Source organism: Aquarana catesbeiana, linkage group LG07 (genome assembly GCF_042186555.1).
Source record: "Aquarana catesbeiana isolate 2022-GZ linkage group LG07, ASM4218655v1, whole genome shotgun sequence".
Lineage (NCBI taxonomy): Eukaryota > Metazoa > Chordata > Amphibia > Anura > Ranidae > Aquarana > Aquarana catesbeiana.
Window position 1 is genome coordinate 83,832,990 of NC_133330.1, and position 21,974 is coordinate 83,854,963.

Genomic DNA, 21,974 nt, shown 5'->3' on the forward strand with positions numbered 1-21,974 from the left:
TGTAATTCAACCTCAGCTGTAAATTGTGCAGCATTAGACAGGGAAGACAGGTCTGGCACAGTGCATGGCTGATGAACTCTACAATCCATTTTTTTCCTACTCTTTAGTTTCCATACATGTCATTCAATCAATTACAACCTGGAAATACAACCTATATTCAAGTAGAGCACAGCAATCGTTTTCCACACCACATTTACTAAAAATAAAATAGCATTTTTTTAAGTGAGAAATAAAAGCAACAATATACATAAAATATACCATCAACAAAACAAAAAGATTCAGTAAGAGTGACCCTGAAAGTAGCAGATACTCCACATAAAAGGCTCCAAACCACAAATACATATTAAGGGAAATTTTTATTACTTATTTTTAACCCAAGTAAAACAGATCAGCATAGCATATACAATCTTATACTGTAAACATGTGCCAATATTTTAAAGATCTTTGCATCTTTGTATACAGTTTATTACATATGCACTTAGGAGCAGCCATGGTCACTGATTACATACACAGGCCCTGCTTCCTGCTTTGTAGTGTGACACAATGTGTGTGCTTTAGTGCTCCTTTTCACAATTCAAATCTAGGAGTCAGCTACCTCCTTAAAACAATGTACTTCTTGTGTGGCTGATACCGCAATAGTCGTTAAGACAAGTTAGAAGAAAGAAACAGCAAAGTGACTGCACTAAGCCAGTGACAGCTTCTTCTAGGTTTTATTACAATAACATACTTGTAACAGAAAGCTATTCATAAAATTTACTTTAAAGGAGATCTATGGTCAGAACATATACTTTCATTTTATAACTTCAGCATTGTAATAGCAATACAAACAATAGTGATTTTTGGCAATCCAATATAAACATACTTGAAAAATCTTATTTCATGTTGTGAGTGCAGACTGTCTGCTGGCCATCTCTTTGCACTTCCTGAATTCCCTACACACTTTGCAGCTGCTCCCCTGCGGTTTACTTTCAGTTTCTAGGGACTACATAACCCAAGGTACCTTGCTACCTGCAAGCTGAGACTCTTGTAGGTACTCCGCCTCGTTAAACTCCATTTCTCAGCACCTCTGCAGTTCAAAAGGGAGGATCTGGGAATTCTGTAATACAGCAGTGCCCACTCACAGGGCATAGTGAATACATGACAGAATTCAAGGACGAAAATGTGTGGGGATCTTCACAAAATAGGTTTACAAACTTCAGGAACGATAAAATAATAGGCGTAGGCTAGAAATAACTGAAATGCAGTGTGGAAATAAATATACGATCTTACATTTTGACCATAGATATGCTTTATAGCCTTTGTTGTTTTGGACAGCATGCGAAAGATGTAAAATTTCTGTAATTTTTCAAATTTTGCCTGTGTTCCTATTGGTGAGATTTTCCATCACTTCCTGTCCCTGCAACACCTGTACAAGAAACAGGATGATCGCCTGTCAAGGGGACAGGAAGGCAGAGAAAACAATAAACCTTTTCTCACACCACCTAATATGTGGATGTGTTTGTGTCATTATTGGAGAGACTTCCCATCATTTCCAGTCCTGACAGCAAATACTGACAGAGACTCTACCCTTTTCCCACTCTATCCTCATCTATGATATTTCTACCCTTACTAGTTCTCTTTAAAATAGGAAAATGAAGCAGTGCTATCACTGTGCACGTATCACATAAGGCATTATAAAGATGACCTGTTTATTGGAGATCCAAACTATAGAGGGGCGTTTGGGACTTTAAATGAAGCACCTAGGTAAGTGCCTTTATCCCCAATTTATGCAATAGACAAGGGTATTTGGGGCTTTAGATGAGGCACGTGAAAAATACTGTAATATTGGTCAAAAAATCGTATTTATATACAATAGGCACACGTTATAGCACATCAAACGTACATATATAAGTAAAAATTATTTCCCATGTCGCCTTAAAACTCATCTATCTACATGAATATTGTCATAACATTTATGCAGTATATGATGTGAGCAGGTATTAATCCATTAGATGGGAACATTAGAAAACAAAGTTATGTGGTATAAAATAAAACGTATATTGGAAACATATATGCTTCTAAAAGACTTGAGGAGTTTTGTGGATTGATGTCACTTCCTCAGGAGTGAATGCTTAAAATGTATATCTTGGCTCACAGTTCAGAATCGTGGTACTGTCAACTGAGGACTGTCTGGAATGTCTATCCCGGGAGCTGTGGTGGTAAGGACCCATGGAAAAGACCGGACATACACACATAAAGCCCCATAAGGTTTAGAGTGTCCATGTAACAATCGCTAAGTGGTACATAGCAGTGACTACAGAGGTGTTTTGTGTTGCCACAGGAGGTCCTGGTCCAGAGTAATGTGCAATAAGCCCAGGAACTGCAACTGACAGGGCTATCACATCCAAGTGGGCATGTTATATACACCCGGCATAGCCCAGGGTCTTCCCCCAGCATCACGCTGGCATGATGGTTAGGGTTTTTGTGTGTATGCCCAGTCTTTTCCATGGGTCCTTACCACCACAGCTCCTGGGATAGACATTCTAGACAGCCCACAGTTGACAGTATCGCGATTCTGGACTGTGAGCCAATATATCCATTTTATGCATTCGCTCCTGAGGAAGTGGAATCAATCCACAAAATGCATCAAGCCTTTTAGAAAAATATATGGTTCCAATATACAATGTATTTTATACCACGTAACTTTGTTTTAGAATGTTCCAATCATATGGAATAATACTGGCTCACAGCGTATACTGTATAAATGTTATGACAATATCCATGTAGAATAGATAGATGCATTTTAAGATGACATGGGTGTGTATATAGAGGAAATAATTTTTACTTATGTATGTACACGTTTGATGTGCTATGACATGTGCATATGTTAAATAAACATGATTTTTTTTTTACCAATTTTCTAGTACAGTATTTTTCACATGCCTCATCTTAAGTCCTAAACACATGGCTTTTCTATTGCATTGGAGATCCAAATGTAACCACATCAAGGGTCCAAAAACCCCTATAAACAGCCCAAATGAGAATTGCAGTTCGCCCCAGTCCACTTAACACAAAGTAATCTATTTTAAGTCTAGCTGCTTTTGAAAACAAACACATCATGCTATATTCCCTCCATTTTATATTGGTAGTTAATCTACTTCACCTTCCAGGCTCTGTAAGGCAAAAAGCTGCAATGTGTTCCCCGGATGCCAGCTTAGGCAGGTACTTTTCTTTCTGTTCATCATTACCAGCAATCAATATTCCCTGAAAAATAAAACAAAAATGGAAGGTCTAAAAAATTTCCCAATATTAAAGTCTGGTTTATGCGGCATAATAAAACCAGATGCCCATGTTATGAAGAAATACAAATCTAGAGGACAATTAATGTGATATTAAACCCTGAGCTTTTAAGCACTTTTAGCAGCAGATTTAAAGTTGAACTAAAGGTGAACTTCATTTTGGATAGAGTATGGGCGGTATAACCTCTGGCAGTTTTTATTTTTGTCTTCTGTGTCTCAATGTGGAGATTTTCATTCACTTTCTGTCCCATAGCTAAAACAGGAAGTAAATCCCTGGTTGTCACAAGAACTAGTGTCCCCATTGGAAGATTTCCCATCTATTCCTGTTCTGAAGGCACTAGATTTGAGCATCAATAGCCTGTAGGCTAGGATTACAATGCACTCCTCTGCTTCTTCCTCCTCCCCCCCTCCCTTCAAACTAACAGACTGACTCATGACTGTACTATCCACTGTTGACTCGTTCCTGTGAAGATCAGAAGTTCAGGGAAGCAGCACTGAGAGAGCAGAAGCGAGCAACATTGAAAAGTTGTAAACTGCAAGTGTGGGGTAAGAATTTTAATAAATGGTTCCCTGGGGATTTTTTCTTTCTTTCTTTTTTGTGCTTAATGTAGTAAGCTAAAAAATGCAGTGAGTTTACTACTACTTTACCTTTGTTAAAAATGATCATTGTAAACATAAAACAGAAAGTACTCACAAGACTTAAGATAATCATCCCTATCGATCACATCTATTGGTCGTGGAAACATTTCTTGTCAACTATTCTACTATCCAATAGGAGGGCTGGACTTTTCCAAATCACCTAAAGTGCTTCCCCCAAAATAAAGGCTCATTCATTCATTCAAACATTCATATCACCATCTGACCACTATAGCTAGCTTACTTGGCAGTAAGTAGGTCTTTTATGGCCCCTGACTGTAGGCTTTATTTTGTTTAATAGTGTCTTTTACTTTTGATCACCATGAACATCTCATTTAAAGTCCCAGGGGGGACGTCCGTTTCTCTGATATTTAGGGATGGAGGTGGTTCATGTCAGGGGTCAGTTCTCAGATTTTCTTTGCAATTTGTACCCAGGTGGAAGACACCTTAATGCCCTTGTCTGATGCTGAGCCTAGATCTTTACGGTTAACATTAGCCCTGTCATCATTGATCCACAATGACATGCTGGTTTACTCATTTTTTGTTTTTATTTGTACTTGCAGACCTGGCTCCTCTACTGCGCCCTTGTTGTGGGTTAGGTGGTCTGTTTCATCCTCTGGGAGCTGCGATGCACAAAATGGGGAACAATCTTCCCCAGCTGTCTCCGTCTCTCTGGTCTCCCCGGAGGGGCAGAGCCACCAGTGCATCGGCGTCATGCCTTTTCCACGCCCACCTGGGGATGTCCGCACTATAGCGGTATCCGCTCCTTGGTGGGCGGGACGTGTCATCCAGGCGGAGGCTGGGGATTGCGAGTGCCTGCCGCTGTGCGGCGAGCGCGGTGCGATCCCTCTTTGCTCCGCCTGACGCATGACGTTAGGGGCGGAGAACTCGGCGGATGTCCGGGTATTTAGGCTGGGGGTGACGGTATGGCAAAACTTTCTCTCTTCATGCCTTTTCAACACACAGGCGGGATGCTCCACTACACTGGTAGGCACCTTGATGTACTCTCAACACTCATATTTTGTACCCCATTGTGTATTCATCTTTACATGCTCACCTTGTTTCTGATTTTTATCCCAATTCATACTTTTTATCACTTCCCCTTTTCCTTTCACGTTGTTTTACCTGCTTTCAGTTATTATTTTTGTTTCCTTTTCCATTTCACTGTGTCGCATTTCCTTTCACTTCCCCATCTTTTCTTCCCTCCTTTCCCCTTGTCCTTTTCCCTTCTTTCTTCGCTCCTTTTTCTCTCTTATCGTTTCCCTTTTCACCTCACTTCCCATTTGTCCCTCTTCTCTCTTTTTCTCCTTTTATTCATACACTCACTCTGTACCCTCCCTCTCTCCCATACTCTGCAGGATACCTTGCGCATACTCTGCATCTAGCACATACCTCATATTCCTATGACAGTGCTAACGCTATCAGTTCAGACCTTGTTCATTAGCATACTTTTGTACCTGATGCTATGATGCATATTGTTTCATACTTTTAAGACATTTAACCTTATACATACTACACATTTGTATATTTCATACAGTGAGCATGCCCTGCAAGACACATGGGAGCTTTTTGGGTCCACGCTTTCTCTCCTTTTCCATATTGCCATGCTGCCTCGGTCCTCTTTGCTGGGTCCTCTGTCTCTTCAGCTCCCGGGGGAGATGCCCTCTGCCGACCCCTACTTGGGTTCAGTCTCTGTAACCCTGGTCTGACAAGTAAGTATGGGCTGATTGGTTCAGGCTTCTTGCTTCTGTCCAATCATAACCGATACTCTAATTATATACTTTATCTGTTTTTACAGACAGCAGATATGCACATCAGCCCCTGATGAAGCGAGGAAAGCTCGCGAAATGCGTCGGATTAGAGATGTACCATGCATACCTGTATCACATGTATTACTATTATATTATGGCTATGTTTTAGGATTACAATGCAATGTTGCTGTTTTATGAACTTGTTCACCTATGCTCATGTCCTATATTGGATTATGTTGTTGTTCTTAATAAATCATTTGTACTTCTATACTTATTTACCCTTTTGATCACCATGAACATCTCATTTAAAGTCCCAGGGGCGACGTCCGTTTCTCTGGAGGTGGTGGTTCATGTCAGGGGTCAGTTCTCAGAGTTTCTTTGCAATTTGTCTTTTACTAACATTTACTAAACATTTACTCACAAAAAGGCAGCTGGAATTTGGGCACTCAGACAGTGACCTACAAATTCACTTCACTGGGAATTGTACTCATCTGCTCCTATACCTTAACATTAAAAATGGCCTCAAAAAATAAAAACAGCAACATATGTGATTGTATGGAGCCTGCACATCACAAAAATAAAATAAGCGCTAAGAGGCTGCAGTCCCCTCTAATTAGATGCAGCTGCCGTTTGGGTATTGCACTGTCCAATGAGGTGATCTCTTCCAGTTACTGTGGGATCAAGAGGTACAGTGGGATTTTCATCAATATTAGAAAGAAAACACTACTGCTGCATTTCTGAGCTCCTATCATTCATCAAAATAATCAAAGTCTGCCCATGTGACTGTCACAAGTTTTCTGCTCTAGTATCTATAGATGTCACAGTGGAGTGGGGAATTCTATGATACAGAAATCTGTACCTTCAGTCCTATAGCCTGATGAGCAGCCAGAGTCACTGCAATTGCACCGTCCAGTGAGGTGATCTCTCCCAATCTGGCATACATAGTGTTGGATAACCCAAGTCCTCCTGCAAGAAAACATTTCAAACTTGTCATCATTACTAAGAATCACATACATGTAACTATTTAGTACTGACAAAATTGTATGTGCAGGATATGCAGGTACCTTTACAGTATCTTAATGTATTTAAAACCCAACCAGAATATACTTCAAAGTTTGTCCGAGTCTGCAGTCAAATGTGAGCCATCTATGCATGTTACATATTATGCAATACACAACAGATGAAGCATAAATCACAACCAACAGTAACAACTACACAAAAAATGATTAGTCGTGTCTGTTATAACATATTCGGGGCAATTTACAAAAACTGGTGCACTCAAAATCTGGCGCAGCTGTGTTTTGTGATCAATCAGCTTCTAACTACAGCTTGTTGTCTCCCATTTGTTCTTATGGTTTGGGGATGCAATGGTCCAGCATGAATATACTATATATTAGAATAGCAGAAAGGCTTAAATTCTGCTTTGCGTTTGTTCATGCTGCTAAATGAGAATTCTTGGGGTTAGATGTTCACATGTTCTGATCAAATGTATCCTCTAAAAATGGCTCAATACAGCTTTGAAACAAAAAAAGGGAACATCAGCTTGTTCAATTAAACTTTGACCATAAAACCTGGAAGCTGATTGGTTTCCATGCAAAGCTGCACCATATTTTGCATACTCCAGTTTTAGTAAAACGCCCCCCATTAGGCTTTGTTCATTAATCACAATTAATTCATGCAATTTAACCGCTTGCTTACCAGCCGCCGTTGTTATATAGTGGCAAGTCGGCTCTCCTGTGCAAATCGCTGTAGCTGTACAGCGGAGCAGGCAGGCGCTCGTGCCTGCTGCGCGCTCTGGGAGCGTGCCCGTGGGTCCGCGGTCCCCTTTTACAGAGGCAGAATGGGGAACTGTCTAAACAAGGCAATTCCCTGTTCTGACAGGTGACATGACAGGGATCTACTGTTCCCAGTGATCAGGAACAGTGATCTCGGTCAAGTTCCAGTAAGCCCTTCCCCCCTACAGTTAGAACACACCTAGGGAACACATTTTACCCCTTGATCGCCCCCTAGTGTTAACCCCTTCCATGCCAGTGACATTTACACAGTAATCAGTGGCTATTTATAGCACTAATCGCTGTATAAATGTCAATGGCCCCCAAAAAATGTCAAAAGCGTCCGATCTGTCCGCTGCAATGTCGCAGTCCCGCTAAAAATCACAGATCACCGCCATTACTAGTAAAAAAAAAAATAAAATAAAAATGCCATAAATCTATCCCCTATTTTGTAGAAGCCATAACTTTTATGCAAACCAATCAATACACGCCTATTGCGATTTTTTTAACCAAAAATATGTAGAATACATATCAGCCTAACCCGATGAATACATTTTTTTTTGGATATGTATTATAGCAAAAAGTTAAAAAAAAGTTTGTTTTTTTCTCCAAATTGTCGTTGTTTGTTTATAGCGCACAAAATAAAAACCGCAGAAACGATCAAATACCACCAAAAGAAAGCTCTATTTGTGGGAAAAAAAGGACGTTAATTTTGTCTGGTTACAGCAGTGCATGCCCGCGCAATTCTCAGTTAAAGTGACGCAGTGCCGTATTGCAAAAAATGGCCTGGTCATTAAGTGGGCAAATCCTTCCGGGGCTGAAGTGATTAAAGGTGTATAGCGTTTAACACCATTTCATTATTTATTATGGTCAGAACTTAAAAAATTTATTTTCTAAAAATATTTAGCGAAATATGAAACGCAGCTTTATAATACCATATCCAGTCAGTAGGTAGACTTGTAGTGTTCTTTTCACATACAGTATGAAGCTTTATATTAATCTAATAAAATCATTTTTGGTGCAGAATTTATGATCATATGTACTATATCCATAAAGGATTATTATATACTCCTATTGGTAAACATGTTGGATTGAAACATAATTGTGACTCTTCCGTCATTTGTTTTGCGGCACTAGATCGAGTATATGAAGATCCGAGGGGTGGTGATTTGACAAGGGAATCCTCCAACAAGAGGCTAGGTGGATTTATAACCTAAAGGCCTGTTCCCACCACAGGCTCAATGAAACTCAGCTTTAAACCATTCTTGTAACTTTTTGTTACTATTTTGCAGATCATATTTCTGTGAAGGCTCTTTTGTCTTAAAGCGGAACTAAACCCATCAATTTAACATTTTCAAAGAAACAGTGACATTACGGTAATGCCAATGGTTTACATTTGCTTATGCTGTCAACCAAACTGTCAAACCAACAAATGGCTTGTGTCATTGGCACATTGGCAGCATCATGGCAGTTGCAAATCATATATGGGCCTAAGATATCAGCTTCCTTGGCAAATAAGGTGGTTTACTTCTGCTTTAAATCTGGGGTTGGATAATTAGTGGGAATGCTTTAGCAGTCCCACTATTGTTATTCGATTTTATTTATTTTTAATGTTAATTTTGTTCCGTACGTTTTTTGGTTCTGCGTAACTTCTGCATACTTTCAGCTATTAAAACCATTCAACTATTAAAATGTTCGTCTCTTTTAGCTGATGTGTGCTCTTTTTCAACTTTTTTTCTACCATTTATACTTTTTAAAATATTAAGCTTTTTAACACTTTTTTTTAAAATTGAAGTCAATGGGAGCATGCTTGAAATCCTTAAATTCTTCTTCCACTCCCAAAAGTTTCAGCTCCTTCATACTTTCACCTGGAGACACCAAACAAACTTTAAAATGTTCACAAAATATTCAGCTATCTGGCTATATCTTTTCAGTTTGATATCTTTTACAGTTTTTGAGAAAAAGCTTTTTGTTTAGAGGTCATTTCAGGAAATTGTAGCCATTAATCAGAGTGTACTGTGTTTGTTTTGTTGCCATGGTTACCAAAGCTTCTGTTATACACAGGGGGGGAGGTGGCTGGAGCATCTCAGCTCTGATTACAGAGCCCGGGGGAGGGGACAGACACACCATGTACCGATTTATAATAGAGGAATATGATGGGGCAGTTTTGATGGGACAATTCTGATGGGGCAGTTTTGATGATGGCAATATGATGGGGCAGTTTTGATGGGGCAATTCTGATGGGGCAGTTTTGATGGTGGCAATATGATGGGGCAGTTTTGATGGGGACAATTTTTATGGAGCAGTTTTAAAGGTGGCAATATGATGGGGCAGTTTTGATGGGGCAGTTTTGATGGTGGCAATATGACGGGGCAGTTTTGATGGGGCAATTCTGATGGGGCAGTTTTGATGGGGCAATTCTGATGGGGCAGTTTTGATAGGGCAATTCTGATGGGGCAGTTTTGATGGGGCAATTCTGATGGGGCAGTTTTGATGGGGGCAATATGATGGGGCAGTTTTGATGGGGGCAATATGATGGGGCAGTTTTGATGGCGGCAATATGATGGGGCAGTTTTGATGGCGGCAATATGATGGGGCAGTTTTGATAGTGGCAATATGATGGGGCAGTTTTGATGGAGAAAATTTTGATGGGGCAATTCTAATGGGGCAGTTTTGATGGCAATATGATGGGGGCAGTTTTGATGGTGGCAATATGATGGGGCAGTTTTGATGGTGGTAATATGATGGGGCAATTCTGATGGGGCAGTTTTGATGGTGGCAATATGATGGGGCAGTTTTGATGGGGCAATTCTGATGGTGGCAATATGATGGGACAATTTTGATGGAGCAATTCTGATGGGGGAGTTTTGATGGTGGCAATATGATGGGGCAGTTTTAATGGGGACAATTTTGATGGGGCAATTCTGATGGGGCAGTTTTGATGGCAGTATGATGGGGCAGTTTTGATGGCGGCCATTTTAGCAATTTAGCTATTCAGCATTCCCACGCATTTTCCCCAGGAAATGCATTTTCTAGTTATCTTAATAGCTTTTTGGGGTAATAATGACCTACGTTTCCTAATTGGCAGTCTACTGGTATGAATCTATTTTTCCCATTGTCTTTCATGTTTGCGATATATATTTTTGTATTTAATTTGGTTCTATGTATAGTTTCGTTTATGTGGTATGTATTCTGTCTCCACTGCTTTGCAATACTGCAGGGTTACACTGGGGGGGGGGGAGATGTTTTGGGGTGGTCTCCTCTCCTTTATGGCGTGCGCTTAGGCGCTACCCTCAAGCCGCAATCTTTCTGACCTGTACATGGGGACTAGGTAGATCTCACCTTGTTCCAGCCTGGCGAAGCAATGCACCTAATGCACTGCATGGCGAGTGGCATTCGTGCCAGATTATGACGTCATTGGCTGCACGTCTGAGTGCGGCCGCGCCGTCCTTGGCCGGTGAGAACATATAAAAGGGAGCCAATTTGGACCTGGCGCATTGAGCGGCCTTGTGAAGAGGGAAGCTAGTCAGCACACCTGTAAGATACCACTAAGGGATATACTCTGCATTGTGAGTCATTGATGGGCACAACTAGTCATTAACAGATTTATGGTTCTCCTAGGGGGCAATTTAGGAAACCGAATTTTGATATTTGACACACATTTATCTGTGGGTAATTGCTTATTTCCATCTATCCTTAGAGGCACCTATATGTGTGACTTCATCTTAAAGGCACGGATGTTGGCAAGAGTATGTAAGTGTTCAACAGTGATGCTGTCTTATTGTAGGGACGGACATTTTGCTGATTTGTAATATCTTTTACAGTTCCCCCGTTTTTTTTTTTTTCTTGAAAAGTATACTACCCTGGGATAGATTCTGAGAGCTGGAGACATTTTGATCGTTTTTACATCATGCAGGTGTGTTTTTTGGGAGTAATTTGGCATCTGGGACTATATTTAGCATGTATAGTTGTGCTCAAAAGTTTGCATACCTTTGGAGAATTGGTAATATACAGTATGTACCATTTTTAAAGGAAACAAGAGTAAGCAGGCAAAAGGCATTTCTTTTATGTCTTATGGGATTCATATTTAACTGTAGGTCAGAACAGAATGGCACAATCTTAAAACAAAACATGGCAACAAGTAAACAAATGAAATGACCCGTTTAAGGCTCAGTTCACACTGGGACTGCTTCAAAATGGCCCGACTTTGAAGCAGGCCCACACATTGCGACTTCAGCGCAGCTTGCAAACAAGTCAATGCAAGCCACTCTGAAGTCGCCCCCAAAGTAGTGAGGAACCTTTTTCTAAGTCGGAGTGACTTGAGTTACTCCGATTATAACAGTTCCATTGCTCGAAATGCAGCGAGACTTGTGAGGCGACCAAGTCGCCTCACAAGTTGCCCCAGTGTGAACCAAGCCTAAAAGTCTGCATACCCTTAGTCCTTAAATAGTATGTATTGCCTCCTTTTAGCATCAATGACAGTGTCTTTTGTAGTAGTTGTCTTTGAAGCCCCAAATTCTTGTAGGTGCAAAATGCCTCCAGGTCATGCAAAGTCTTTGGTCATCTTGCATGAACCACACATTTGAGATCTCCCCAGAGTGCCTTGAGGATATTAACCACCTCCTGCCCATGCTATAGCCGAATGACAGCTACAGAGTGGGCCTTAATTGCATGCGCTGTTAGCACGTCCCTGGACGGTGCACGTGGCGCACTCTGTTATCACTGAGTCTATTAGATTTGGCTGAACACAGATCGGAGTAAGGGTCGATCTCCGCCCCTTACCATGTGATCAGCTGTCAGCCAATGACAGCTGATCACGTGATGTAAACAGAAGATCAGTAATTGTTTTTTATTTTTTTTCCCTTACGCTGATGGCGTAAGGGAAAAAAAAGGCCGGTCACCGGCTTCTGTCAGAGGGACATCGGTCCCTCACACAGAGCCGCGACTGCCTCGACTGTGACTGCCAGTACCACCTATCAGTACCTACCAGTGCCGCCAATCAATGCCCATCAGTACAGCCGCATCAATGAAGGAGAAAAATTACCTTTTTTCAAAATTTTATAACAAAATATGAAACGGTTTGTTTTTTTTTTTCAAAATGTTCGGTCTTTTTTCGTTTTTTTTCAGCAAAAAATAAAAAACCCAGAAGTGATTAAATACCACCAAAAGAATGCTCTATTTGTGTGGGAAAAAAATTATAAAAACTGTAATTTGGGTACAGTGTTGCATGACCGCGCAATTGTCATTCACGCAACAGTGGTGAAAGCTGAAAATTGGCCTGGGCAGGAAGGGGGTTTACGTGCCCAGTAGACAATTGGTTAAGGACAGGAGATTGTGATGGCCACTCCAGAACCTTCACCTTTTTCTGCTGTAACCACTGGAGGGTCAACTTGGCCTTGTGCCCAGGGTCACTGTCGTGCTGGAAAGGCCAAGAGCATTCCATGCTCACCTTTCGTGCAGAAGAATTTGTCTGCCAGTATTCTCTTATAATATGCTGCATTCATTTTGCCAACATTGTTTTCCGTGCCTTTAGAGCTCACATCCCCGCTAAACATCAGTGAGCCACCACCATGTTTCACGGTGGGGATGGTATTGTCATCGCTGTTTACTGTCTCCAAAGATAGCGCTTATGGTTGTGACCATAAAGTTCTATTTTGGTCTTGTCACTTCAGATTACGGTATGCCAGAAGCTGTGAGGCGTGTCAAGGTGTTGTCGGGCATATTGCCACTGGGCTTTTTTTGTAGCATTGGCGCAGTAAAGGCTTCTTTCTGGCAACTCGACCATGCAGCTCATTTTTGTTCAAGTCTCATCATAGTGTTTTCCTTGAAACAACCACGCCGTATTTTTCCAGAGCAGACAGTGTTTCTCCTGAGGTTAGCTGTGGGTTTTTCTTTGTATCCCCAACAATTCTGATGGCAGATGTGGCTGCAATCTTTATCTACCTGATAAAAATTGAAAAATTCTGAACTTCTTAATAAGTGATTGATCAGTACTAACTGGCATTGTCAAGGTTTTGGATTTCTTTTATATCCTTTTCCATCATTATAAAAAGTTCCATTACCTTGTTACACAGGTCTTTTCACAGTTCTTTTCTGCTCCACATGGCTTAGTATCTAGCCTGCTCAGTTCATCCATGTGAGAACTAACAAATTCAATGACTATTTATATACAGACACTAACTGCAATTTAAAAAGTCACACAGATGTGGGAAATTAACCTTTAATTGCCATTTGAACCCGTGTGTGTCACCTTGTGTGTCTGTTCCAAGGCCAAACATTCCAGAGCATGTAAACTTTTGATAAGGGCCATTTGGGTGATTTCTGTTATCATTATGATTTAAAAAAGGAGCCAAATAACTATGTGATAATATACATAGCTTAATAAGACCACTATCCTTAACCCTTTCATGACTAAGCCTATTTTTTGAAATTTGGTGTTTACAAGTTAAAATCCGTATTTTTTGCTAGAAAATTACTTAAGAGTTCCCAAACATTATATATATTTTTTTAGCAGAGAATCTAGAGAAAAAAATGGAGATTGTTGCAATAGTTTATATCACATGGTATTTGTGCAGCGGTGTTTTAAACGCAAATTTTTGGAAAAGGGACACTTTCATGAATTTAAAAAAATCCAAACAGTAAAGTTACCCCAATTTTTTTGTATAATGTGAAAGATGATGTTACGCCGAGTAAATAGATACCAAACATGTCACCCTTTATAATTGCACGCACTCGTGGAATGGTGACAAACTACGGTACCTATGAATTTCCATAGGCAACGCTTTAAATTTTTTTTTCGGTTACCAGGTTTGAGTTACAGAGGAGGTCTAGGGCTAGAATTATTGCTCTTGCTCTGACGATCGCGGCGATACCTCACATGTGTGATTTGAACACCGTTTACATATGCGGGCGCGACTTCCGTATGCGTTTTCTTCGCTGCGCAAGCTTGCGGGGACGGGGGCACTTTAAAAAAAAAAAATTTTTTTTTATTTTATTTATTTTTATACTTTATAAATTGTGTTTAAAAAATTTTTTTTTTTTTTTTTTTTTTTACTTTTATTGCTGTCACAAGGAATGTAAACATCCCTTGTGACAGTAATAGGTGGTGACAGGTACTCTTTATGGAGGGATCGGGGGTCTAAAAGACCCCCGATCTCTCCTTTGCACTTCAAAGTATTCAGATCGCCGAAAACGGCGATTCTGAATACTGTATTTTTTTTTTAAAACCGGCGCCATTGGCAGCCGAGTAAACGGGAAGTGACGTCATGACGTCGCTTCCGCGTTTACATTGAGTAGGCTGGAACGAAGCCGCCCACAGCTTCCTTCCAGCCCGCCCACAGCCGCCGGAGACAGCCGATTGGACATCGGGACTCCCGATCGCACGGGAGGCCCGGTAAAAGCGGCGGGATGTCCCCTCCCGCTCCTCCGGTATAACAGCCGAGCGGCTTTTGGCCGCATCGGTTGTTATACTCGGGTAGCCGATCGCCCGCTGTAAACAACGGTACCGGGATGATGCCTGCAGCTGCGGGCATCATCCCGGTAAAACCCCGGAAAGCCGAGTAAGCATATCTGCGTACGGTCAGCGGGAAGGGGTTAAATAAAATATTTTCATATCAATGCCAAAATGTCATGATTTCTGCCAGTGTATGCACATTTTTTAGCACAACTGTATAATATCTGTGATTGTTTTCACAGAGACTGGATGTATTAATGGTGCCCCTTCAAGCATAGTCTGGATTCCCCTCTTTGTAAGTCCCCTGTATTGAATAGGTAATTGGGATGATGTATATTTTAATTGGCTATGTCTGCTTGTATATTTATATAGTGCATTTGTTTTTAGGTATTGTGCTTTCCCGTCCCAGTGTCCGCATCAGGAGTATGTTTTGCCCCTCCTCACATCCTGCATTTGCAGTGTTGCAATTTTGGTAGGTGGAGACATATGTATATAGTGATGATATTATATATGTATTGTAATGTAATTTCGATAGGGTGATTTATGCTTCCATTCAGCCAGGTTAAACTCTCCTTTTGGATCGCAAGATATGGTCCTGAAGAAACTATATATGAGAAATGCAGACCCTGTTGATCTCAAAGATACACTACAAGTTTGGTGATTTGTGGATATGTTAGAAATTCTTTATTGTAAAATTTGAGAGAATAATTTTAAACCAATGCAAAATATCATGTTTTTATTCGTATTTTTTAAAAAGAGTAACAACAATATATAGAAACAAACTTTCAAAGTATTTGAATGTGTCAGCTCATTTGTACCAGTAACGTTAGTTATTTCTTCTTTGGGTTTATGAAGCTTTATATTATTTTACCTGTGCTGCAAGACGTATAGTTATAGAACTTAAAGTGACTCTGTCACGAGAAAAGTATGTAGGCTGTCATTGCTGACATCTCCTTTGAGAATGTCAATGGCAGCTTTGAAGCCAAAGCATATCATCATCACTGCAAGGGAACTGAATCAATGACCTAAATCAAGTACAAAGATAAAGAATGGTGATGCTTTTTAGTATCACTTACCATACCATGTTTGTTGTGGGTCTGCAAACTCAAAAAATACTCAAGACAGACACAGCCAGGCAACTAGCATTTTCAAAAGAGGGACAGAAAAGTGAACCCCCATACATTTCCCATGATGAAAGTCCCTGTAGAGTAGTGGTTCTCAACCCTGTCCTCGAGTAACCCCAACAGGCCATGTTTGCAGGTTTTCCTTTATCTTGCACAGGTACTTTAAACAGCTATTTTATCCAAGAGAAATTCCCAAAACATGGCCTTTAGGGTGTACTTGAGGACAGGGTTGGGAACCACTACTGTAAAGGACAACTGCACAGAGCCCTGTCAATCAGTGAAGCCCCGCTCGACCATAGTTTTTTTAAATTGTAGCAGCTAGCGGGGAGGGAGAAGAACCATGCTAGCTGCCACAGAGGGGATCGGGGAGGTGTAGGGGGCCGGTCCGTTCGTAACAAGTTACATGGTAAATATGGGTGTAACATGTTACAAAAAGTGAACTTATCCTTTAAATAAAGAAAAAAATTGAAATAATTAAAAACATTGACAGCATCCCTTCACCCCCGTACACACCCCAATGTAAATGGACAACATAGGGCATGTACATGTATATATAAACAAAACGTGCCACAGGTATCGCTGTTACCATCAGAGTGAGAGGAATAATTCTATTGCCATAATGTAAGGTTTACTCTAAACTCACAACCTGTAAAAGGATTCTAAAGCATCTCCTTGTAAAGTTGAAAGGTTGATGAATACCAACAGTTAAAATCTACTTGCATAGATGGAACAGCTATGCAACATAATTATCACTGTGATAGTACCTTATTAGGTGGTGAAGTGTAGACCAGCTGTAAGGAGCAATGCTGCGGTGGTAAACCAAGCTCCTCATGTGCCAAGCCTACTCCAATGTAAAGGGAGAACGGGTTTATGCAGAGGTGGATGGAGGGTCAAATGCATCAAACCGAAGCTCTGGTGGCGAGTGGCGGGATGGCCATGGAGGAGAGGAGCCGATGGACAGCTGGAAAAACTGCTAGCAGGGACCGGCAGGTGGAAGCGCCCGAGGGTGACATCATACACTCAGGGAACACCGATCCAGTGTGAGGCTTGGAACACAGGGTGGTGGATGGAGTGTAAGCCAAGGAGCGAAGGGGAAGTGGGTGACTGTTGACATGACTACGCATTTAGGGCCCTTCAAGATGACTTGAAGTAGGGCCATGCCCTGAAACGCATTTCCTGTATTGAAGTGGTTAAAATAAAAAATTGCAACTGCCACTTATTTATTCCTTAGTGTCTCTGCTTTCAGAAATATATATTGGTTTGGGGATTTAAAGTACAGTAATTTCTAGCAAAAAAAATATGATTTTTAAAAAGTGTCCTCATAGACAAGAGGTTAAAGCATATTTCCCGGTAAACACTGAGAGGAGAGCCGATCAGGCAGGGGGCGTGACCGGATGCTGAGGTGAGAGGTCGCTGCAGTCCCGGACCTCGCGCTCGCTCCCATGCCTGAGAGGATTGAGGTGTAGGAAGGAGGAGAGAAGGAGGGAAGGAGGACGCCGGGAGAGAGAGGAAAACGGCGCTCTGGTGCATTGGAACCTGGGACGTAGGCGGTGAGCTTCCCTGTGGCTCTTCCACGGAGATTTGCAAACGGCGTACACCTCGGTGAGAGTGAAGTGACGCTGTCGCGGGATAGAGCGGCCGTCCATGACTTCCACGAGGCGATCGTACGAACCAGCCTCCCAGTATGTCTAGAAGACGGGGAGGGGAGGAGGTGGCCACACAAGAAAGAGGGGGGGTAGGAGCGAGTACTCAGGCCCCACGTGGACCTAAGGAAAAGATAAGCCAAGCTGCTGCTGCAAAGTTGGAGGGATATGCTCATACGCCAAATCAGTCACCCAAGAAGAGCGGGCAAGCAGGAGAATCACAGCATGCCCACTCCGTGGGGAGAAAAAGTCAAGGTTCAGTGGCAGATGTGTCAATAAAGACAGCAACAAAAACGGGGAAACCAGCAACAGTACTAGTGGCAACAACAGTACCAGTAACAACAGCACCAGCTGCTCCAGCAATTGTGCCATCCACAGCCCCTGAGACTGTGCAAGGAGCATCGATAGGAGCAGAGGATGGTATGTCTGTATTATCCTTGGCATCAGAGAAAGAACCATCTTTGAAAGAGATCCTTATGGCAAACAACTGTAAGTCATCTATGAATGAATTATTTGATCAGCTTAAACATATTAGAGAAGATGTATTATTAGTAAGACATGATATACAGGAGGTATCCACACGAACAACAGTCCTTGAGGGGAGACTTAGTCAAATAGAAGACGATATAAACCCAATAAACCAAGAGGTCCAATTGATGCGAGGACAGCTAAATACGTGCATCCATAAAATAGATGATATGGAAAACAGAGCACGCAGGAAAAATATAAGGGCACTAGGTCTCCCGGAGAAAAGTGAAGGTAGCTTAAAGAGATGTTTGGCAGAGACTTTTTCAAATTTTTTTGCTATTGAACAGCACATAGAATCCCCCTTAGGACATTGCCTTCAGGAAGCCAGGCCTATGATTATTAAACTTCTGTATTTCAAAGATAAAGTCATCATTCTCCAAAAAGCAAGAATGAGGAGGAATGTACAGTACAATGGCTTAAGGATCTCATTATACCCAGACTTTTCCCCTGAATTACAAAAACAAAGAGCTAAATTCATAGAGTGTAAGCGTAGACTGCAACAGCTTAAAGTCAGTTATGCATTGATGTATCCAGCAAGCCTAAAAGTGACAGCCCTTGGGGAAACCAGATTTTTTTAATACACCTACAGAAGTGACATTATGGTTAGAGATGAACAAAGGGAAGATTGTATATTCTTTGTATATATATCCACAAAAACAGGAGCGGGGGAGGGAAGGGGAAGGTAGAGTAGGAGGATGTATGGGTCCTCTTTTTCTGTGGGGGGGAATATAGGTGTGTTATTTTTTTTGTATTTTGTACTGATGGACACATTTGAAATATTTGAGACACTGGGGACTGATCTCCCCCTACCTAATCGAGATCACAGTTCACAGAATATTTTTGTTGTAAGACCTATCACTTTGGGGAAGAAATACAGTCATGTTAGAAGCCCTCAATATGGGCCCAAAGGTGGGCAGAAAAGAGGTAGTAGGGGAGGGTGGGGGAGTGGGGTGGTAAAAGTAGGGGGGGGGGGGAGGGAGTGAATGGGGTGAATTTAAGGTTGTAAGGGAAAATAAAGAAATGTTTTGGTATGGATTGGGTGTGAGTGTGGGGGGGGAGAGGTGTGAGTGAGAGATGTGATTTCTGTATGAGTTGCAAGAATAAATATGGGAAAGATTATAAGTTTGCACAGGAGGGTAATGCACTAAAAACACTAAAAAGAAATTATAATACACAAGGGGAAGAGTATTTGAGAATATTAAATATGAAAGTACCGTATATACTCGAGTATAAGTCGAGTTTTTCAGCACATTTTTTTGTGCTGAAAGTGCCCCCCTCGACTTATACTCGAGTCAAGCATTTTTCTGCAGCAAAAAATTTCATTTTCTGAACCGACTTTGGGGCCCCGTATCTCAGGGCCACTTTGTGCTAGGAACCCCAAATTTGGTGTGCAAACCCAGTGGAACTGGTACCATAACATATCCAAAACTGGGGTTCCTAGGTACGGGGCCCCAAAGCCGGTTTGGAAAATGTAATTCTCTGCTGCAGAAAAGTGCTTGACATTTTCTGACCCGATTTTTGGGGCCCTGTATCTCAGGGACACTAGAAACCCCAGCTTTGGATATTTTATGGTGCTAGTTCCACTGAGTTTGCAAAATCAGTCAACTGTGTCCATCTGCAGCAATGTCATTTCGGGACCATTGGGGTTCAGGGACCCCACATTTTGGCTGCAGCTAGGGGGCACCTAGGAACCCTTAACTATCGAGTTTGAAGTTCGGGGGACCTATGGCTGCAAATGGGCACAGTGAGGCATGCAAATGGGCACAGTGAGGCTGCAAATGGGCATTGTTGACCCTCTTTTCCACTTACAGTAGCTGTGCATTTCTCACCCTCGTCTTATACTCGGGTCACTAAGTTTTTCCCATTTTTTTTGTGGTAAATTAGGGCCTCGACTTATACTCGGAACGACTTAAACTCGAGTATATACGGTAAATGAAATAAATTTGAGGAATTATTCTGATGAGGGAAAAAAAGTAGAAGACCCCGGGTCAGTTTAGGATAAGCAGGAATGTTCTTGGAACGTAGGGGGGGGGGGGGTAAAGGTTCTGTCTAAGAGACAAGCAATTTTTTCTGTGGCCAGATTGGATGGGTCTGGAATACTCGCCTGCAGGAGACACACCTTGAGAAAGAAACAACTAATGTCTTAGAACATAAGAAATTCAGAGTGCAATATCATTCGACTCACACCTCCTATTCAAAGGGGGTGAGTATATTGATAGATTCCAGTGTGGTTTTCTCCTGCAGGCAAAGTAAAATAGATGAAAATGGAAGATATATTTTTCTTTTTTGTGCGATTGAAGATAGAGAATGTGTGTTAGCTAATGTATATATTCCTCCACCATTTAGTACAGAAATTTCATGTGACCTGATGGGGTTTATCGTGGACAAGCCAGGAGTGTCTGTCATAGTGGCAGGAGATTTTAATATGACCAAGAATAAGAACTTAGATGAAACATTTAGTGGCCCATTGTTCCGATTTTGTGAAGAGACAGGGTTGGTGGATATATGGAGGAGGTGGCACCCTGAGGTAAAGCAATACTCCTGCCACTCTAGGACGCATTCTACCTTGTCCAGAACTGGCCTCTTATTGTGCAATGGGGAAGCTCTGAAAATAGTGGTGGAAGTAGATTACAAACCAAGGAGGATATCAGATCACTCACCATTATTCTGTTCAATAAAAATAGGGGAAAACTATAATAGGGGGGACTGGAAGGTGAACCCCTTTTGGTTGGAGATAAATGAGGACACTGGAGGGATCGCAGCCAGCCTGAAGGAGTTTTTGGAATTAAACTCAGGAACTGCATCATTGGGAGTGATCTGGGACACCCTGAAAGCATATCTGCGAGGCGTACTGATACAAAGAGTAACGTATTTCAAAAGACAATCACAGGCTAGAGAAGTCAGGGTGAGCGAGGAAGTAAGGGGAGCAGAAATGCAGTATGTGGAGGCACCAACCCCGGATAGATATGACGAATGGGTGGCGAAGCAAGAAGAATATAAAAAGACTAGTCCTGGAGAAAATAGAGAATAAAAATGATTTCAGAGGCAGGCCTTCTTTGGTGAGGGAGAGTGGGTATTGAGAATATTGGCCCCAATAGCTAGGGCAAATAGCCCTCCAGCTATCATACCAGCAATACTGGATAGGGAAGGCAAAGTTAGAAGGACCACGCTAGAAATAGTAAATGAGTTTAAGAATTACTATAAAAACTTGTATAGTACGCCACAGATAAACGTAGAAGGGGAAATGTGGGATCAAAGGAAGATAGGGAGGGATTGGAAGCTCTGTTGACACTTGAGGAATGTGAAGCAACAGCAGATATGACAAATCAGAAAGCGCCAGGGCCAGACGGCTTGCCGATAGAAATTTATCAAAAATATGGGGATATGTTATTACTCAAACTTTTACAGGTGTTTAATGGAGCTATAGGGGAGGGAAACTCCCATCCTCCATGACAGAAGCAACAATAATTGCATTAGCAAAGGAAGGGAAAAATCAACTAAAGACAGCCTCATATAGGCCAATATCACTTCTATGTTCGGATGTTAAAATTCTCGCAAAAGTACTGGCAGCAAGATTGAATAAAATAATTGGTAAAGTAATACACCCGGACCAAACTGGCTTTACACCAAATAGATCCACAAGCCTAAATGTAAGGTGAGCTTATTTAAATATGTAGATCCCGGTAGAAAATAGAGGGAATAGGGCTATCCTATCATTAGACGCAATCAAAGCTTTTGATAGCTTAGAATGGCATTATTTGTGGAAGGTTCTGGCGGAATTTCAGTTTG

General features: G+C 41.5%; 1 protein-coding gene across 1 annotated transcript in view; it reads right to left on the reverse strand.

The window, feature by feature from the left end:
- ACAD9 (acyl-CoA dehydrogenase family member 9) overlaps positions 1-21,974 on the reverse strand; it is a 189,061-nt gene that overhangs the window by 80,731 nt on the left and 86,356 nt on the right. Inside the window, exons 4-5 of the mRNA XM_073592394.1 lie at positions 6,525-6,631; positions 3,143-3,243 (exon numbers count right to left, since the gene is read on the reverse strand). Coding sequence (XP_073448495.1) covers positions 3,143-3,243; positions 6,525-6,631 — 208 coding nt within the window. The remainder of the gene's footprint in view (positions 1-3,142; positions 3,244-6,524; positions 6,632-21,974) is intronic.